The sequence below is a fragment of the Cololabis saira genome, chromosome 20 (assembly GCF_033807715.1).
Source record: "Cololabis saira isolate AMF1-May2022 chromosome 20, fColSai1.1, whole genome shotgun sequence".
NCBI lineage: Eukaryota > Metazoa > Chordata > Actinopteri > Beloniformes > Belonidae > Cololabis > Cololabis saira.
This window is the reverse complement of record NC_084606.1, coordinates 34,110,819-34,130,431: the sequence shown is the minus strand read 5'-3', so window position 1 is coordinate 34,130,431 and position 19,613 is coordinate 34,110,819. Positions and strand designations below refer to the sequence as shown.

Genomic DNA, 19,613 nt, shown 5'->3' with positions numbered 1-19,613 from the left:
AGAAAAAAGACGAAATGTCGAGAAAAAAGTCGAAATTTCGAGAAAAAAGTCGGAATGTCGAGATTAAAAAGGAAAGGAAAAAGGAAGAAAAAAGAGAAAAAAGGAAAAAAAAGAAGAAAAAAAGATAAATAAGAGAGAAAAAAAGGAAAAAAAGAAGAAAAAAAGGAAAAAATTACAATTTCGAGAAAAAAGTCGAAATGTCGAGAAAAAAGTCGAAATGTGGAGATTAATGTAATGTTGAAATACAATTTCAAGAATAAAGTAAAAATTTCGCATTTGTTCTCAACATTTCAACTTTATTCACGAAATTTTGACTTTTTTCTCAACATTTTGACTTTTTTCTCGAAGTGCATAATGAAAAAAAAAATCCTCCTCTAAAATATTATTTTTCTCCTGCCTGGCCTTAATATTCCTCACGACTTTATTCTATTATGACTTTATGTTTGTAATTTTACGACTTTATTCTCATAATATTATGACTTTATTCTCGTAATTTCCAATTATTATTATTTTGTCTAGTCGAAGACTAGTCAAAATAATTTGGCTCTCCGTCCAGAAAAGTTTTTATTTTGAAAAAGAGGGTAAAAGCGCTGACGTCAGGAGCTGAGCAGCACTTTTCCCTGCAGGCCAGCCTGCTACGTCACCGGTGGGGAATGCGGCTCCGCTGCAGACATGGCTGCAGAGCTGCAGAGATAGAGGCCTCCGGATCCGGACAAAGTAGGTGAATCCCGCTTCGGCAGGAGGAAAGTATGTCTGGGACAACTTTCGGTCATCTCTGACCGTTTAATCGGAGCTGTAGTCGCGCTTGTGCGTGCCTTATTTCGGACGGTAGGTGTCCGATTATTGTGCGTCGCTTCCTCTTTGGTGGCTGAAAGTTGGCCTGGGGGCGAAAAGCACGAGCTGTGCTCGAGTTGGAACCCGCAAACTACTCAAACAAGCCTCTCACTGGGCTTTAGCATGGGTCATTTTCATCCAGCATGGGAGATTCACCCCCTCAATGTCTTTGTTTTAAACGTACAGACACATCAGGGCGAGCAGATGGATATTTATGAGGGAGTTTATGGTTTTATTACCTCAAAGCGGCTAAATAAAACAGTGTCGTGTGTTATTGAGCTGCTCTGATTCATTTTACTGTTTTTATTTTGTAGATGGCACTGAGGAAAAGAGAGCAATAACAGTACTGTGAAAGGTAGGTCACGTTTCTTCTTCTTTTTTTAAATAAGTTATAAGGATGCAATTGTTGTGGTTGTTTTGTTCCATTCACGGATTTAAATTGCTTAAATGTTCTTATTTTATTCATTTTAAGCAGCACATAACGCTTTATTGAAGTCATATTATGCCAAATATGTTAATCTAACCACCACCCTTTGCCTTCAAAATAAAAGCAGTTAAATCGGTCAATTTAAAAAAAAAAGGATGTCAATAACCTCCGTCAAGGTGATAATAGTAATTAACAATGATACTTCTTAGTAGTCTCACGTTTTAAAAATAAAATTTTTGTGTAACTGATGCAGCAACTTTGGTGTTGTGTTTTATTTTGAAGTGAAAGGCCACCGGAAGTCCTCTTTGATTATTCGCCGTCGCCTCCCTCTCTGCTCAGCTGTGACACTTCAGGAGTTTTCAGTCTGCAAGAGTCCCATCTGACCTGATGGATAAATGTGAGGGATTAGTGATGCAAACACGCAGGAACAACACATGGATTAAAATCACACAGTGATGAAACTGCTGAGATTAATTTTCCCGGCCAGGCCAAACCTCGGATTTGAGTGTGTGCTCATCCGGATTCAGACAGACTGTTAAATTGGGTTGATAGTGGTGGTGGTCACTCTTTCCCTTCACGTGGGCGACAATAATGCTGAAAATGCGTGGTTTAAAGGAAACTATAGACCATATAATCATGAAAAACACATACAAAAGTGTTAAATTAAACATTGTAATTCTGTGTGTGCACCTAACCGTGTCACTTGTCATTATAATCTTCTTATCAGAGAGGAAGCTAACAGACCCACAAACAATCAGTCTGAGTGGGTTACTAATTTGACACTGAACATGCTTTTATTAAATCCCATCGGCTGTGTGCGTATTTGCAATCTATTTAGGGTTTTTCTGTCAGCGACACGATATCTTTGTGCATGGGGTCACAACAGCAATGACCCTGCTTGTATTTTTAGTCCATCATGTGTCGTCTGTTGCAGTAGATGTATGCACAGATGTCAAGAGGCATCCACACTTTTAAATAAAGGCTTTAAAGTATACATTTTTTCAGTTTGGCCTCATTTTTAAGTAATAAGAATACAAAAATGAATTAGTTGTATTGTAAAATTGAAAGTCCATTAAATTAAGTTAGTTTTTGTGGTGTTGAAAATATAACCTTACGAACATTTCTTGTATTTTCTAATTTTCCCTGGTTTCTTACAATTTCCAACAGCCCTTTAAAATTAATTTAAAGTAATCTACGTTAGGGATGGGCGGTATGGACTAAAAAATGTATCACGATAATTTCTGGCATTTATCCCGATAACGATAAAAATGACGATAAAAAAAAATACCAATTCAACTCCATCTTTTTAACTATAAATCTATCACCACATTCAGTCTTTGGAGCCCCCAAAACAAGTTTTCTTAGCTTATAAAATCACAAAGTAGAAAAAAATACAACTTGATAAATAAAGAAACAGGACAAATAAATAGAAGTTCACTGAAAATAAAATCCAATCAGTGATGACCTCTTCTAATATAAATAAAATGTGCAAATTAACCTATGGTTGGAACATGCCACAAATTAGATAATATTGCAATTTTTTTTCGTAATTGTCAAACGTTCAAACGTATCAAAATGTAACAACCATTTCCTTCTGTTTTTGCAGACTCTGCATATAATAGATGATGTTTTCTACTCGTCACATCTTTTTAAATCCAAAACAGTTCCGGATAACGGAGCTGGAGCCTCGTTTAACAACAAGCTCCTCACTCTCAGATCCTCCTTCCGCCATGTTTTTTACACAAAAATGTCAACGGGAATTTATCATTTTTACCGCGAGATGACAAATTCTTACCGTGGGGAATTTTTTTGACGGTATATCGTGAACGGTAAAATATCACCCATTCCTAAACTACGTGGTCTCTTTTCAAACTGGATGACCTTTTTTATATAAGAGTGTCATCTTGAAGGCCGTCAGTTTCAGCACTTTTTCAGCTCAGCTGTGATTTATCCCACAAAGAATACATGATATTGTTATGAGCCAGGTGTCGGGTTGTATACAGATACACATCTTTACACAATATTTCCCGGCCTGTATTTGTTTCAGCTTCATTTAGAAGTACGTGATACTGGTGTATAAACATCCAAACACAATAACTATTGTTGTGGATAACAGCCAAGATGGTAGCCATGGATCTGCACCTGTGTGTGTGTGTGTGTGTGTGTGTGTGTGTTTGTGTGCGCACACGTGCTGGAAGTGTTTGGCTTAATTGTTTGTGTGATGAAGCGCACGCTCACATGTGTTTTCGTGCACGTGTAAACCTGCTGGAAACCCCTGAGCATTAGAAGGGCCGCTCTTTTCCTCCTCAACTCAAAGGCTGTTGTTTGAGCTCTGTCTGGAGCTGTTGCCATAGGAAACAAACTCCCAAGCATCCCGTAGTTTCCATTGGTTACCTTTTACATAAACGCACGCAACAGCCCTGCTCTATTCAAATATGCTCATGATCATAATTATGTCTATTTTTACAATTCCAGATTAAAGGTGTGATTTATATTCATAAAAAGACTCATATTTGACAGAGGTGTCAAAAGTATTTACATTCATTATTACTCAGGTAGAAGTATAGATACTAGAGTTTAAAAATACTCCTGTAGAAGTTGAAGTATCAACTCAAGTTTTTTACTCAAGTAAAAGTATAAAAGTACTGGTTTCAAAACTACTTAAACTATAAAAGTAAAAGTAATGTAAGGGGGGAAAAAGCCATTAAGGACAAAAGCCATTGAAAATGAATGTATCTTAGTATAATGCAAATATATTAAAGAACCATATATGTGTACTATTGAGCATTAACATGTGTTTCAGAGAGCAGGAGATATGATGACTAGTTGCCTATAAGTATTGTAATGGTGCAAAAAGTCAAACTTCAGAGGCATGTTATCATTTATCCTAACCTTTATTGGAATGTACATCCAAGTTTAGTTGCAGGAATCTGAGGGAACGGATGGAAGAACAAAACTGGACAAGAACATCTGAAACAACCACAACCAAATTCACTCTATCCGGATGGAGCAATTTAACTGGATAGTTTTTATTAAAGGACGAAATGAAATAGAGTAACGAGACTGTTTTTAAAATGTAAGGAGTAAAAAGTACAGATAATTGTGTGAAAATGTAAGGAGTAAAAGTAAAAAGTCGTCTGAAAAATAATTACTCCAGTAAAGTATAGATAAGTAGAAATTTTGGTTAAGTAAGGTAAGGAAGTATTTGTACTTGGTTACTTGACACCTCTGCTATTTGATCTCAGAAACGTGCCATGTCCGGTCCCACCTGGCTACCACCGAGGACTCTGGACAGCCCAGACCGAGCCGTCCCCCAGATGTCCCACTCCGCCGGGGCAGCGATCTACCGAGCCCCGAACAAGAAGGGCACGTCAGACTTCAGACCAAAATATGGCCAGTATGACCAGAACGGAGGCGGAGGGATGGGCACCAGGTACATGGCTACCGGACCCACAGGTGAGACGACCAACTGGAACCAGGGTTTGGGGTCATTTTGAGGAAAAATCTACAAAGTCATACTCTTTTGGCAGCGTTATAAGAAACTATTTCTGTTCTCTGTGCTCTTTTTATAACTGTGACAAAGAGGAACTTTGTACGAAGGAACATGGCTCGCCCAGAAGAGGAAGACATTGAGTGTTTTCAGGAACTGTAAACACATCACGTCCTCTAAACGTGTGTTTGGTGCACCGAAAGAAGCTCCATCTTATCCAGTCTAGGATTCTTGTGGTTACAAATCATAATTGACAAGTTTATGAATATTTGTATCTTTGCTAGTTTAAGAGAAATTCCCCTACTGAAACAATTTCAGTGTAAATTATTCACCCCGCAGCTTCATCAGTTGTTATCTAGCAAAGTTATTTTAGCATCAAATTTAGTTTAACTTGTACGTTATACATCAAGTGTGAAAGTGTAGATGGATGTGAACAAACATCCACACAGAAAGTAAAGTCATGTAGAAGCCGGCCTTTGGCTTAGAGCTAATATTTTAAACTATCATCGGGATGGTTCTCTTTTTTTTTTTTTGCCCTTATTTTTTTACCTGTAATGGTACAAAAGAATATCAAGTATAAATCTGTCGTTTGATAAGGGCCAGCATACCTACGGTTCATTTTTAAATAATGTTCTGCTGATGAGAAAAGATGACGTACATGTGTTTCACAGGTGGGCCCATCCATCACTCCTCAGGTGATCACTACTACGCTCCTCCCCACGGGCCCAAAGACGACCGCAACTGGAGCCCCCGCATGGACAACTATGACCTGATGGTGGGTGACATTATTCTGCAGCTTCAGGAAATAGAAGTGAACCCATCTATGAGTAGGGCTGGGGATCCATTCAAATGTCAAGAATCGATTCGATTCCGATTCTTAAGATTCAGAATCGATTATCTTGATTTGATCCGATTCGATTCCGATATAGATTTGTTATTAAAACTGTTTTTTGAGCTGTTGCATGAATTATATGACTGTAGTTTTGCAAAATATTACTACTAGTATTATATTGAGATTAAACAGCAAGTATTGCAGCTAATGATGCTGTAAGGACCAATCAGCTCCCAGAATGCTGATAGAACTGCTTTCAGAAACATCGTGGGTCAGAATTACCAAACAAATCCAGGGCAGCAAACAGAGACGTATGAAATCGGTTTTGTTTTTTCCCACATTCCGTTTTTATTTGTTCCATTTTCGGTCTATTTTGGTTTTTAATTTTTGAGCATTTGGTTTTTAGCATTTTTTGCAAATGTAACCCCAAGACAGTATATAAAGTAATGAAATATAGACAATTTATGCAACTATAACCTAACACTTTAATGTTTTCATACCTTTAAACATATTTAAAGACAAAAACATGGCACCAGTTTGGGGATAAACAAAAAAATAACCAAAAGTTGTAATGTAATGATGGAAAAAACATAAATAATAAAAAAAAATAAATAAATAAATAAAAAAATCGATCTTTAGACATATTAATCGATTTTTAGGAATTAATATGAGAATCGATTTAGAATTGGGAAATTTTTTCAACACAGGCCTATCTATGAGTCTGCGTTACTGCTTTAAAACTCAAAATTTTCCTCATCACCTCTCTTCTTGTAATGTTTCTTTGTTAGCACCGAGGTCCAGAGAAGCCCGGCACCTATCACTCCAAGATTGATGCAGATATCGACTCCCTCACCGGGATGCTGGCCGACCTGGACAGCCACCCGCAGGATTCCAGCGCTCAGGTACGACCGAACACGTGACTCACCGTAGGGGGACAAAATCTGAGTGTACATGTGAATGCAGTGGCGACTGGTGATAAAAGATTTTGGGGGGGTGCACTGGCGAGTGGGGATTACAACACAACATAAACTCTACTTGAACATAAATTTTGCTGTCCTCTCCTTCAGGTCAGCAAATTTTTGAATGACTTTCTGATTGAAATCTGCCATTTCACTTGCCTGGATTCTTAGGTCTGGTTGGTCCAAGCTCCTTAATCAGCTTCTTTTCCTCCGGCGAACGCCTCGTGAAATTATTATTTTCTAATGAAACAACCGAATGTAGTTTTTTTTTTTTTTTTTTTTTTTTTACCTTGTCTGCACACATATTATTGATTGATACCATGACGGTAGAAACCAAAAGTGTATATATGTGCATTATTACTATATGTAATATATACATATATATACGCACACATATGCGTACACATACATAAACATACACATACAAACCCAGTGTTTTTTTTTTTGTTTTTTTTTTTTTTTTGGGGGGGGGGGGGGTGACGACATCCACTGCCAATCCAGGAAGCAGGAACACACGGAGACACACGTCAAGCACTGGAAATCTGCAACAAAAAACCACAAACAAAGCACGAAACCGGCACGGAGCCAACCAAAACAATAACAGCAATCGACCTAAATCTTGAGATCTGATCGCAGTCTGAGCTAAGCTATCGCTACCGCTACCTAAACCCAAAAACTAGAGAGCCAGCATGCAGGTGAACAAGCCAGTGTGTATGTCTATGTGTGTGTGTGTGTGTGTATGTATATGATCATGCGTGTGTGTGTGTGTGCATGTGACTAAATGACTATGTGTGTGTGTGTGTGTGTGTGTGTGTGTGTGTGTGTGTGTGTGTGTGTGTGTGTGTGTGTGTGTGTGTGTGTGTGTGTGTGTGTGTGTGTGTGTGTGTGTGTGTGTGTGTGTGTGTGTGTGTGTGTGTGTGTGTGTGTGTGTGTGTGTGTGTGTGTGTGTGTGTGTGTGTGTGTGTGTGTGTGTGTGTGTGTGTGTAATAAACCAAACAAAGCTCCACCTGAAGTGTATCTATAGTGGGTTAGGGTTACGAATGTAGTTTTTTTGCTGCCATTGTCTCCTGTCTTGTCGTTGTGACTCCGTTTGTAGCGAGTGACAGATGCAGTCGCGCGTCTACACTGTCAGAGGTGTGACTTTGATTGACAGCTCATGAATCAATCAGATTGGATGAAGAATGACAGAAAACACGCTGATTGGCCACGCAGAGAGCTGCGCCCGGAGGAGAGTCTTTGAGTAACCAATTAGAGACCAGCATGAAGTCACATGGAAGAAAAGTTTAAGAACATACAATACACACTCATTTGGCCGGCGCCCTTCGCCATTGAAACCTTTCTATTTCGGTTTGCACAAAAAACTACTCTGAATAAACCCAGTATGGGATGGGAAGGCTTGAAAAATTAAAAGTCAGACACATTTTATGAGTCTACAGATGTGACAAAGAAATGTACGTTTTACGTCTCATTTATTCATTCACACACGCACTAATATACTTGGGAAACAGTTAGGCACCAAATATAATATATTTAATTTTCTCAGATGACAAAAATAAGAACTTTATTGATCCCACATAGGAGTAATTCATGTTATATCAGCTATAGAGAACAAGGTAGTGCCGAAAAACAATATATATCCCCCCTCACAAAACTAAGAAAAATAGAGAAACATATTTTCTCATCAACAAAACAAATTTAAAAATTTTCAAATAACATATTTGAATCATTTTTCAGACAATATCTGTCAATATCTCTATATAATAACTGAAAAAATTGTTCAAATATGTTACTTGAAAAATGTTAAATATGTTTATGTAAAATATGCTACATGTATATGTAGTGATATGTAATAAAAAATAACAGAAAAAATATGTTCAAGTAGAGTTTATAGTTGTGTTGTAATCCCCACTCGCCACTGTTTATTACATAATGTATGTGTATTGTGTCTATATTTTTTCCTGTGATTTTAATGGGGACGGCGCCCTAGCGCCCCCTATTGACAAGCCGCCACTGTGTGAATGGTTTTGTGATGCATCTCTGCCAGAGGTGTCAAGTAACGAAGTACAAATACTTCGTTACCTTACTTAAGTAGAAATTTTGGTTATCTATACTTCACTGGAGTAATTATTTTTCAGACGACTTTTTACTTTTACTCCTTACATTTTCACGCAATTATCTGTACTTTTTACTCCTTACATTTTAAAAACAGCCTCGTTACTCTATTTCATTTTGGCCTTTAAATAAAAACTATCCAGTTAAATTTCTCCGTCCGGATAGAGTGAATTTGGTTGTGGTTGTTTCAGATGTTCTTGTCCAGTTTTGTTCTTACATCCGTTCCCTCAGATTCCTGCAACTAAACTTGGATGTACATTCCAATAAAGGTTAGGATAAATGATAACATGCCTCTGAAGTTTGACTTTTTGCACCATTACAATACTTATAGGCAACTAGTCATCATATCTCCTGCTCTCTGAAACACATGTTAATGCTCAATAGTACACATATATGCTTCTTTAATAGATTTGCATTATACTAAGATACATTCATTTTCAATGGCTTTTGTCCTTAATGGCTTTTTTCCCCCTTACGTCACTTTTACTTTTATACTTTAAGTCAGGGGTGTCAAACTCATTTTGCTTGGCGGGCCGGATTTGACCCATTTTTTTCTCGCATGCTCAAAATAACAAAAACGGTGCGAAAATTTTTTTTTGTAATTATTATTTTTTTTACTATTGTTATCTAATCCAATATCAGTTTAGTTAATTTTAAAGGAAATATGCACTTTGTTTACACTCTAATTATGTAAAATATATTTCTTCAGGATCTTTTCTTGAAATTTCTCATTTTTTATCATTTTACAAAGATAAACAGAAACAAGTATGTTTTTTTTATAGGAAATTTAATTAAAATCAAAATCTTTCTTATTACATCCGAGAGTGTTTCTTTGTGATTTAGAGATTTTTCCAGTACAATTAAGTGTATTTATTTTTAAAAATTGGCGCAGATATTTACGCCAGTGTGCCGAAAAAGTCAGCACTTCTTTTTTAACTGTTTTACTTTGTCACTATCCTCGTATTCAAAGCTGAAATTCTCCGAATAAATATCTTCTATCATCTTTTTTAGCAGTGATATTTTTCCTGCGAAAATATATAATAGTAGTCAGTTAATAAAAATAAACGACCGTCTACAAAGAAATAAATCGTCAAATGCATTCTAGAAAACTAAACAAATGTCAAACTGCTCTATTTGTGGAATAACGATGGATTTGTAGAAGAAATATATTATCGGATATCTCTCTCGGGCCGCACATTTGACACCCCTGCTGAAACCAGTACTTTTATACTTGAGTAAAAAACTTGAGTTGATTCTTCAACTTCTACAGGAGTATTTTTAAACTCTAGTATCTATACTTCTACCCGAGTAATGAATGTGAATTCTTTTGACACCTCTGATCTCTGCTTCTCCACAGCTCTACGACAACGTGCCTTACAACAAATACATCTCAGGGGATCACTACAAGCCGGCGCGTCACAGTCCGGTCCCCCCTCAGGGTCGGCCCTCCCTGGGCTACAGCCCTCACCCCCAGCAGAGCCAGTACCACCCGGCGCCCCCCTACCCCAGTGAGCACCAGAGCCCCCAGTACTCCCACCAGCAGGACTACTACCGCTCGTCCAGTCCTAAGCCCTACCCCCAGCCCGTCCCGGCCTCCTACACCACCGCCTCCACCCCCACCGGGCCCAGGTTCAGCGTGCAGGTGAAAACGGCCCAGCCCGTGACCTACTCTCAGACCGGCAGGCAGGCCGAGCAGGCGTACACGCCGCCGCCTCCTCGCCAGCACACCACCAGACCCCCGCCCCAGACCCAGAGCAGCTCCCAGAGCTGGTACCCCCCACACCCCAGCTCTCAGGTCCAGGAGATGCACTCTGACGGGTACAAGGGCGGAGGCTCGGGGCCAGCGGGGAGAGTTAACCAGCTTCCCATGTCCAAGAGGGAGATGGAAAATAATCAGGCTGGAGTCACTCAGAGTCCTGCTTACCAGTCAAGCAAGGTAGAGCTCAAATCTGCATGAATTGAATTGAATTGTTATTTATTAATGTGTCATACACCCAGTACTCAAGTTGTAAAAATAAAATCAGGGGGGATGGTGGATTTTATCATATGGGGACAGATAATTTGTGCTGATTACAAATAATATAATATATTACAAATAATAGCAGTGACCAAAACACCTGCAGAAATACTGCAGGAATGACATAGCAGCAGTTAAATGCAGCCTTCTGTAAGCTTGAAATATCCACTGGACTTACATCAAATACATCAAAACACAACAATAAAAAACACTTTTCTGAACTTATCAATATGACTCTGTCCTTCACAGGATAAGTAACATGGATCACTGCAAAAACTCTAAATCTTAACAAGAATATTTGTCTTATTTCTAGTTAAAATGTCTCATTTTAGTAAAAAAAATCTCATTACACTTAAAACAAGACTCATCACTCGAAAAAAACAACAATTTTCACCTGTTTCGAGTAGATTTTCACTTAAAATAAGTAGAAAAATCTGCCAGTGGAACAAGATTTTTTTGCTTGTAATAAGAAGATAAATCTTGTAATCTTGCCCACTGGCAGATTTTTCTACTTATTTCAAGTGAAAATTTACTTGAAACAGGTGAAAATTGTCAAATAAGTTATTTTTCTGGTGATGACTCTAAATGTTGAAATAGCAGTAAAACCACATTCATTGATGAAATGACATAAGGGATGGAAATGGGGGATGGCAGTTTTACAGGGGGGGGATGATTTTGACCGTTTTTATTTCAGGGGGGGATGCCATCCCCCCTCATCCCCCCCTAAACTCCAGTACTGCATACACCTCTAAGGTTCCAGCCTATAAGGGCTTACAAGACACAGATACACTACGCCAGCAAACAAACATCAGCTGGGTACAAACACAAACACAAAATGATAAATTCCACTTTTACATTACAGATCAAATTACAGATCCTTTCTCAGTTTCCATATAATTTGTCCTTTCTCTGTTTCCAGGCTCTTTTTATAAAGGTAGCTTTAGAGAAAACCTCATCTCTGAAAAACCATTCCAACTTAGCTTCATCCTCAGTCCAAAACAACTCAGGTCTCAAATCTTGCATTTTCTGAAATAAAAGCTGCCTGGCTTCATCATATAATGGACATGAAACAAAAAATGAAGTTCATCCTCAACAACATTTCCATCACAAACACTACATAATCTTTCCTCTTCAGGAACAGAGTTATATGCATCTCAGACAGTTTTAAGATGAATTGTTTAGATTTACAGCAAACTTGAGCTCTGTGAAACTATTTATATTTTTCAATATGCTAAAATTAAGAAAACAATCCTTAAATACAACATCAGCATTTATTTGGTGTGTTTGATTTTGGAGAAGTGTGAGTCCAACCTTTAGTCTGAAAATTTCATATGAGAAATGTCTTTTGTACGACGATGAGTATTAGGGCCAAACTAAGACAAAAAAATGGAAATGAGAATAAAGTCATAAAATTACGAGAATAAAGTCATAATATTTTGAGAATAAGGTTGTAATATTACGAGAATAAAGTAATATTTTGAGAATAAAGTTGTAATACTAAATATATTATAAATATAACTTCACAAGATGCTCAATATTCCTCATTTTTACACAGAGAGAAGATGCTCTTCCTGTTAGAGTTCTCATAAATTATATTCTCATAATATTACAACTTTATTCTCATAATATTACGACTTTATTCTCCATAAATTACGACTTTATACTCGTAATATTACGACTTTATTCTCGTAAAATTAAGACTTTATTCTCATAATTTCCAATTTATCTTTTTTGTCTTAGTTTGGCCCTAATACTCCATCGTAATGTTGAAATACAATTTCGAGAAAAAAGTAAAAATTTCGTGAATAAAGTTGAAATGTTGAGGAAAAAAGCCGAAATTTCGACTTTATTCTTGAAATTATATTTCAACATTATTCTCGACATTTCGACTTTTTTCTCAACATTTCGACTTTTTTCTCGAAGTGCACAATAAAAAAAAATCTTCCCCTCACAAATATTTTTTCTCCTGCATGGCCCTAATACTCTTCCGTACTTTTGTAAGTGAAGTGCTTGATATTTTCTGCCTTGAGCACATTTAAGTTGAAAACTGAAACAAGGTCCATTGAAGGATTAGAGTCTTGCAGTTTCAAACATCAGTTGTTGTTTCCTCCAGCAGGGGGCAGCATCGATGAGGCCTGAAGAAGAGCTGGATCGTCTCACCAAGAAGCTGGTCTATGATATGAACCACCCACCTTCAGAAGACTTTTTTGGTACAGAAACCACGAACGCCGCAGTCAAATCATCATTCTGGTTTGTGACGGAGAAAACCTCGTCTAACATTTCTGTACATTGTGCCCTCAGGTCGCTGTGCGCGCTGCGGGGACAACGTGGTGGGCGATGGCAGTGGCTGCATCGCCATGGAGCAGGTTTTCCACGTGGAGTGCTTCACATGCATCACCTGTCACGCCCGTCTCCGGGGGCAACCCTTCTACGCACTTGACAAGAAGAGTTACTGTGAGAGCTGTTACATTGTAAGTGAAGGACGGATACAGATCTGTCTTCTGTTCTGACCAAGTAATCCCAACTGTCCTGAATGGATTGGGATTTAGGGCCATTCCCTTCCCCCCCCTAGTCCTACTTTTCAGTCCTACCCCTAAATTTTGCGCATTCCCGTGAGGGTAGTGGTGTCCCAATTCCTCTTTGCATTTAGGGGTAGTGGACATAACGAGGGCTAGTGTGTATCAATCTAGCCCTTCAGAGCGAGGGATTTCAGATGCTGACTTTGCGACCGAGGGCCAGAAAAATTTCCCAGAATGCTTTACGTCATCATTTGCAGACTGAATCAAACAAAAAATATGGCAGACATTTCTAATTTTAAGTGAATAAAATCAATATTTTGAGTTAGTTTCTGCATAAAAATGCATTTTGATTACATTTCTAGTGAGAAATACCGCATTTTCTGGACTATAAGCCGCACCTTAATATAAGCCGCATCCGCATCCGCTCTATTTACAAAATGTTTTTTTAAAAAGATATACAAGCCGCATATATTTATGTTGTTAGATTAGATTTTTACTACATGTACAGAACGATTTTGAACTGTAAATGATGTACATGTTTGTACCTAATAGATCCTTTTAACACGGCAGCAACTTTGCTGATTAAAACGGGACAGAACCAAGAGAAAATAACCTGTATTTATTTATCTATTTATCTGTTTGAAATCTGCTTCTACCTACTTCTATCTGCTAAACAAGAAGTAGCGTATTCTTCTGTGGATTTATTTTTCTTAGTTTTGATTCTAATTCCAGTTAGAGCGCCCCGAGCGGTGGAAGAAAAATCCACAGAATAGCTGCACCTTTGTATAAGCCGCATGGTTGAAAACCTATGAAAAAAGCAGCGGCTTATAGTCCAGAAAATACGGTATATATTTTACTTTCATAATATTCACTCAGTGAATGTACATAATCACTCGCTTGGTCGTTGTTGCGTTGTATCTTCAGATCTCGCCAGAATAAAGGCTGATTTATGGTTCCGCGTTACACCAACGCAGAGACTACGGCGAAGGTTACACGGCGATTTAACGCGGAACCATAAATCGCTGGTGGCTCTTCTCATCCCCGAAAACATCGGATCAAATTTCTTAACAGGCGTTATTTGGATAAACTGAGCCCAGGTTGGGGATCTTAACGGTTACTTTTACACCTGAAAAAATATTAAAACTTAATAAAGTGGCATATTAAAAGCGCTACAGCGGAAATTAAAACAGCTTTTATCTCTCAGCTTCCTGATATGGTGTGACGTATGTGCAAACGTAACTACGCAGTCGCTTACGTACCCGAACGTCAACCACGCAGTGACGTAGCAAGTGGTGTCCCAATCCCTAGAGAAGATTACAAGGGCCCTAATCCTGTGGCTTCATTTTTAGGGCTAGTGGTAGAAAGTAGGGGGTGTATTGGGATAATAATCTTAATCTTTGTTGTTTTTTTAGAGTACATTAGAGCACTGTTCGAAATGCTCCAAGCCCATCCTGGACCGCATCCTGCGTGCCATGGGGAAGGCCTACCATCCCCGGTGCTTCACCTGCGTGGTTTGTAACTGCTGCTTGGACGGGGTTCCCTTCACCGTGGACGCCACGTCTCAGATCCACTGCATAGACGACTTCCACCGGTACGTCTGCACGTACACACATTTGTTACAGCGCATACAGAGGCGTCACTGAGTTCCCGCTAATGTTTCTGATGCCGGTTTTCCCTGACAGGAAGTACGCGCCGCGCTGCTCGGTGTGCGGCGAGCCCATCATGCCTGAACTGGGGCAGGAGGAGACGGTGAGGATCGTCGCTCTGGACCGCAGCTTCCACGTCAACTGTTACATTTGTGAGGTGAGTCGGCAGAGTTCAGTGGAGCTTATTAGTGGGCTCTTATTATTATTATTTTTTTTTTCATTCAAATTTTTATTTGGAACAAAGGTGATACATACAATATTGCATGCTTGCATCATGTCCCTGTTTTTTATATAAATACAAATAAAATAAAAAAAAGACAACTCATTCATAAAGAGAGGGAAAAGGGGGAAAAATAATAAAAAAGGGAAGGGGGAAAAAAAAGTAAAATAATAATAATAAAACTAAAATTAAAATAATAATAAAAAAGAAAGAAAAAAACAATATTTCTCACATCTTTTACCTGCTCTTTTCCTAGTATCATAGCAATGAAAATGGAGAGGGAAAAGGGAAAATAAAAAAGGAAGGGGGACTAGTTACAAACATGTCCACCTGAAACAATATAATATTTGAAACATCACAGAGTCAAAATATTAAAAACGACAGTAGAGTAGCTCAAGAACTTAGGGGGAGTTAGTGGATTATTCTCTTCTACTAAAGATTACTTAAAGTCCAATCTAAAGGAGGATACATATTCAGTTCATGACTTCCAGCAGTCTTCAAACTTTTCCTGTTAAAGTCTAAGTACAAATGTCATGGATAACATTGATCCAGTCCTCAACGGTGGGAGTTTCAGTTTGCAACCGCTTTATCGTGAGAGCCTTCTAACTCGCCAACAACAAAATATTAAACATATACCTGTTTTCAAAGCCCTTAACAGTAACTGGTCTGGAACCTAAGTACAATGTTTCAAAGCAGGATGGGATTGTTGCTCCTAATACCTTTTCCATGACAGTTTTGATTTGTCTCCAATATTGCCCGAGCAGTGGGCAGGCCCAGAACACATGGTAGTGAGTCGCCTGTTCCTCTCCACACGATCTCCAACACCAAATGTATTATTCTTATTTTTAATGTAAACTACAGTTTTAGACAAAGAGACTTTGAAATACCAGCAGTGTACAAAAGTAATTTTTTTTAAATTTTGTTTTAATATAAAAAGTTTAAACTCAATTGAAAATCAAGGACTAAATGATTATCTTCTGTTTGAAGTCCCCTAATTACCTGGATGAACTTAAAATGAAAACAAGCTTATAACAGAAATCATAATAACAATTACAAACTAGATGGTAAAAAAAAAAAAAGATCAATAAATAAACTCAAAATATGATACGATACAAGTTTTTATTTGTCATTTTCAGGACACATGTAACACACAGTGCACTGGGAAACGAAATTTCGTTGCCTCTGGCTCAGAAAAGCAAATAATGATAGTTTTAAAACGTCCTAACTCAACTTAACTAAAACTAAATTTTAACTTAAAAAGGTGCTTGAGTGCTTAAAAATATGAAAATAAATAGAATATGCAGCTTTACATTAAAAAAAAAACAGTTTGGTCATTATAATTGGTTATTATAAAAATATGAGGCATAATTAAAATGTAAGTATTTAAATAAAGTGTAAATTATCTCCACGATGCCTCTTCTGGTCACCTCACAGTATAGTCATGTTCACAACTAGTGATGCACCGAAATGAAAATTTGTGGCTGAAACCGAAACCGAAAATAATAATAAACACTTGGCCAAATACCGAACATGGTTCTTCGCAGTTTTTCATTTATTTTGCCAATTTTTTCACCATTGCATAAATCAAATAAATTTGATTTAGTTTCAAAGAAAAAAATCTTTTACAAAATTACAAGGTAGAAAACATTTGTTGAACATAAAAAACTGAAACTATTCCAGCAGACATTATACCAGCAAAGAACAATAACTTAAAATAAATAAATTAGCAAAATACATTTTTTGGCCATCTTTGAGCTTACATTAGGCTTAACTGACTGAACATTGTAACATAGGCCTTAAAACAATAAAAATGCATTAAAGCGCTCAGGGTTTTTTATCATTTCAAATGATAAATCAAACTTGTAGTGCTGAAAGACTTTGCAGATGTGCCCCCTCTAGATATTTGAGCAGAACATTCATTGCAAACAGCCATTCTTGTATTATTCTTTGCCACTCTAAAATACTTCCACACTGCTGACATGTTTGCACCGCACCACTTCACTCCACGCTCTTCGCTGTTTGATTTCGTCATCTAAACGCACCTGTAATAGATTGATTTATGTTGTTTTGGTTCCACCTGCTGGTGAATGTTAGGTAAAATTCTTATGTGGTTAGTTTTTGGTTGACCAACTATTTATGTGGTGCGCAACCATTACGGAGCGGCCAGTCTATTTCCTTATATTACAACGCTGTTATTAATTGTTCGGTTTTTTCCCCACTTATTCCACCGAACACCGAAACAGTTTTTTTTGCCATTTTCGGCCGAACAATTTCGGTTACCAAACAATCGGTGCATCACTATTCACAAGGCCTCATCAATATCACCATTTTTAAGAAAAGCTAAGAACTTTCCCCAAATGTCATCAAACTCAAAGTGCTTTTTCTTAACACAGTATTCCAAAAATAATAAGAAATTGGTTTCTGAGTTATTTTTGTTATCAGTACTTTGGAAAGATACTCAAATATATTGGTCCAAAAAGTTTGAAGCTTTGGGCAGGTTTTGCAAAACTGTGCATTAATGTTCCTTTCTCTACTTGAACTTCCATTTTAATGAGAAATATTTCCGCTGCTGCTGTTGAGTCCGAGTGTCTCTGTTCCCCAGGAATGTGGGCTCCTGCTGTCGTCCGAGGGCGAGGGTCGGGGCTGCTACCCGCTGGATGGTCACATCTTGTGCAAGAGCTGCAGCGCTCGCCGCATCCAGGACCTCTCCGCCAAAATCTCCACCGACTGCTAACGCCGCGTCTCCCGCACCCGCTCCGCATCCACCTCTCCAGCCCTTTCACAGCCCACGGGTTACTGATAGCACAGACAGGCGTGCCATTTTTCACCTTTCTTCTTTTTTTTTTGTCTTATGTTTCGCTATAGCTATGAGAATTGTAATGCACACATTTTCATCCACTCCTCTCCAATGCCTTCACTTTTCTTTTTTCTTCTCTAAATCCGGTACATTGTAGATCATGTTGAGCTCATTGTTTCGTACGACGGTAGCCTGACCTGCAGGCAGCTTGGGCTCCACTATCCACATCGGTACTGCTCACAAATAACGTTTCACTTCATCATATGGATAAAAATACATGGATACTAATTTTTGATGCACACAGCAATTAAGACGAGGACTTGTCCAAAAATATCCCAAAAATGAGATGTGTATTTTTGTAAAATGCTGTCATTGAGAGCTGAACTTGCCTCCAAACTCTCTTCTAAAAGCACAGAATACAACAAAATGTGACTGTACATAAAATACTGCTTTGGTTTGATCGTGAGTCGGGTTGTTTTGGAAAGTTTTTAGCCTTTAGAGGAAGGAGTGAAACTTGCAGTGAAAGTAGCCTCGCAAAAAAAAAAAAAACAAGAAATGTAGACAAAAGGAATGTGTTAGTTACCTTGACAACCAGGTTTTCTTTTCCTTTAGATTTCATTAAACGCTCAACAACATCATTTATCGTTACATTGTTGTGTCGTGGAGTTGTTTAGTTGAAGTTCACAAAAGGATTTTTTACCTTTTTAAATGTCTATAAAACACTTTTTGTCTGGCTTTATGTTTGTCCGTTGTTTGATACTTGACTGTTACATTGAAGATGAAGGTGCAATGAAGTCGAACACGTCTTGTCTTCTGAAGGAAAACAGGGTGCCAGTCACTTTTGTAGAGCTTGAGTTACGTGGAGAGTTTTGTGTACGTGCCATTCAGACGAAGATCCAAAACCCATCTCTAGTTGCAGAATAAAAACAATATCCGGTTTAAAAAGGGTGAAGGGATAATGGCTTTTAGTTCAGGATGATGAATGTTCAGTATTAGGTGACGGTTTTTCCCCTCAGGACGGGTTTTTGTTCATGATCTTAACTCTTCACTCGTGAAGTAAATCTTTCGTCGTTGCACTCGTGGGCCGAGTTGTCGCGCTCGACTTTCGGAGAGACGGTATTTGCTACGATCGTCTCTCTTTTCCGTCCACATTTCGTACGTGTGAAACGTAAAGGGCTACACGTGTGAAAGCTTTACCTCAAGGATTTCATTTGATTTCATTTTTGAAACGAGGTTGACTGTGAATTCAGCTTTTGTTTACTTTTTTTTTTGTGATAGACCTTGATCTTGATACGAAAACGGTTCAGACTTTTCCTCTCTTCCTGTCTCTTGATACGTTATATTTGCATTATCATTGAAATGATCGTTTTCATAAATGTTTCAGGTGTACTTTTACGGTCCTAAATCATGCCGACTCTTGTGTTCTTGAATCAGTTTTGTGTCTCGTGCATCTTGTTTCATCTATTTATCGCGCTTCATCTGTGCTAATTTTCAAACGCTGTGAACCGGAGCTTGTAGAATAAATCTGTCCACAATTCTGTGACACGAGTCGTTTCTTTCGGAGGATGTTTTGTACTGGATAAACCGTATTTTCAACAAAACAGACAAACAATCAGCATTTAGTTTAATGAATGTCAAGCACATGTGGATACAAATGGATTTTTTTCCTAATTCTGATTGTAGAATTGTACTTTATTATTAAATTGTTGGCAAGTCAGAACTAGTGTGTTTGTCATCTTTCTTTTTAGATATAAATCTTA

At 38.0% G+C, this 19,613-nt stretch overlaps 1 protein-coding gene across 3 annotated transcripts; it reads left to right on the top strand.

Annotated features, from left to right (window-relative positions):
• The first annotated feature begins 620 nt into the window (after positions 1-620).
• Positions 621-19,573, top strand: trip6 (thyroid hormone receptor interactor 6). 3 transcript variants are annotated; one of them, XM_061709547.1, is made up of 12 exons: positions 632-717; positions 1,149-1,189; positions 1,544-1,658; positions 4,507-4,717; positions 5,423-5,526; positions 6,372-6,485; positions 10,012-10,590; positions 12,785-12,881; positions 12,973-13,142; positions 14,603-14,781; positions 14,873-14,993; positions 17,659-19,573. In XM_061709547.1, the coding sequence occupies exons 4-12, from the start codon at positions 4,516-4,518 to the stop codon at positions 17,788-17,790; spliced, it is 1,698 nt and encodes a 565-aa protein (XP_061565531.1). In that variant the 5' UTR covers positions 632-717; positions 1,149-1,189; positions 1,544-1,658; positions 4,507-4,515; the 3' UTR covers positions 17,791-19,573. The 3 variants fall into 3 exon arrangements, with proteins under 3 accessions (XP_061565532.1, XP_061565530.1, XP_061565531.1); XM_061709548.1 differs by lacking the exon at positions 1,544-1,658 and having other exon boundaries at positions 621-717; positions 12,788-12,881; XM_061709546.1 differs by lacking the exon at positions 1,544-1,658 and having other exon boundaries at positions 621-717.
• The last annotated feature ends 40 nt before the right edge of the window (positions 19,574-19,613 follow it).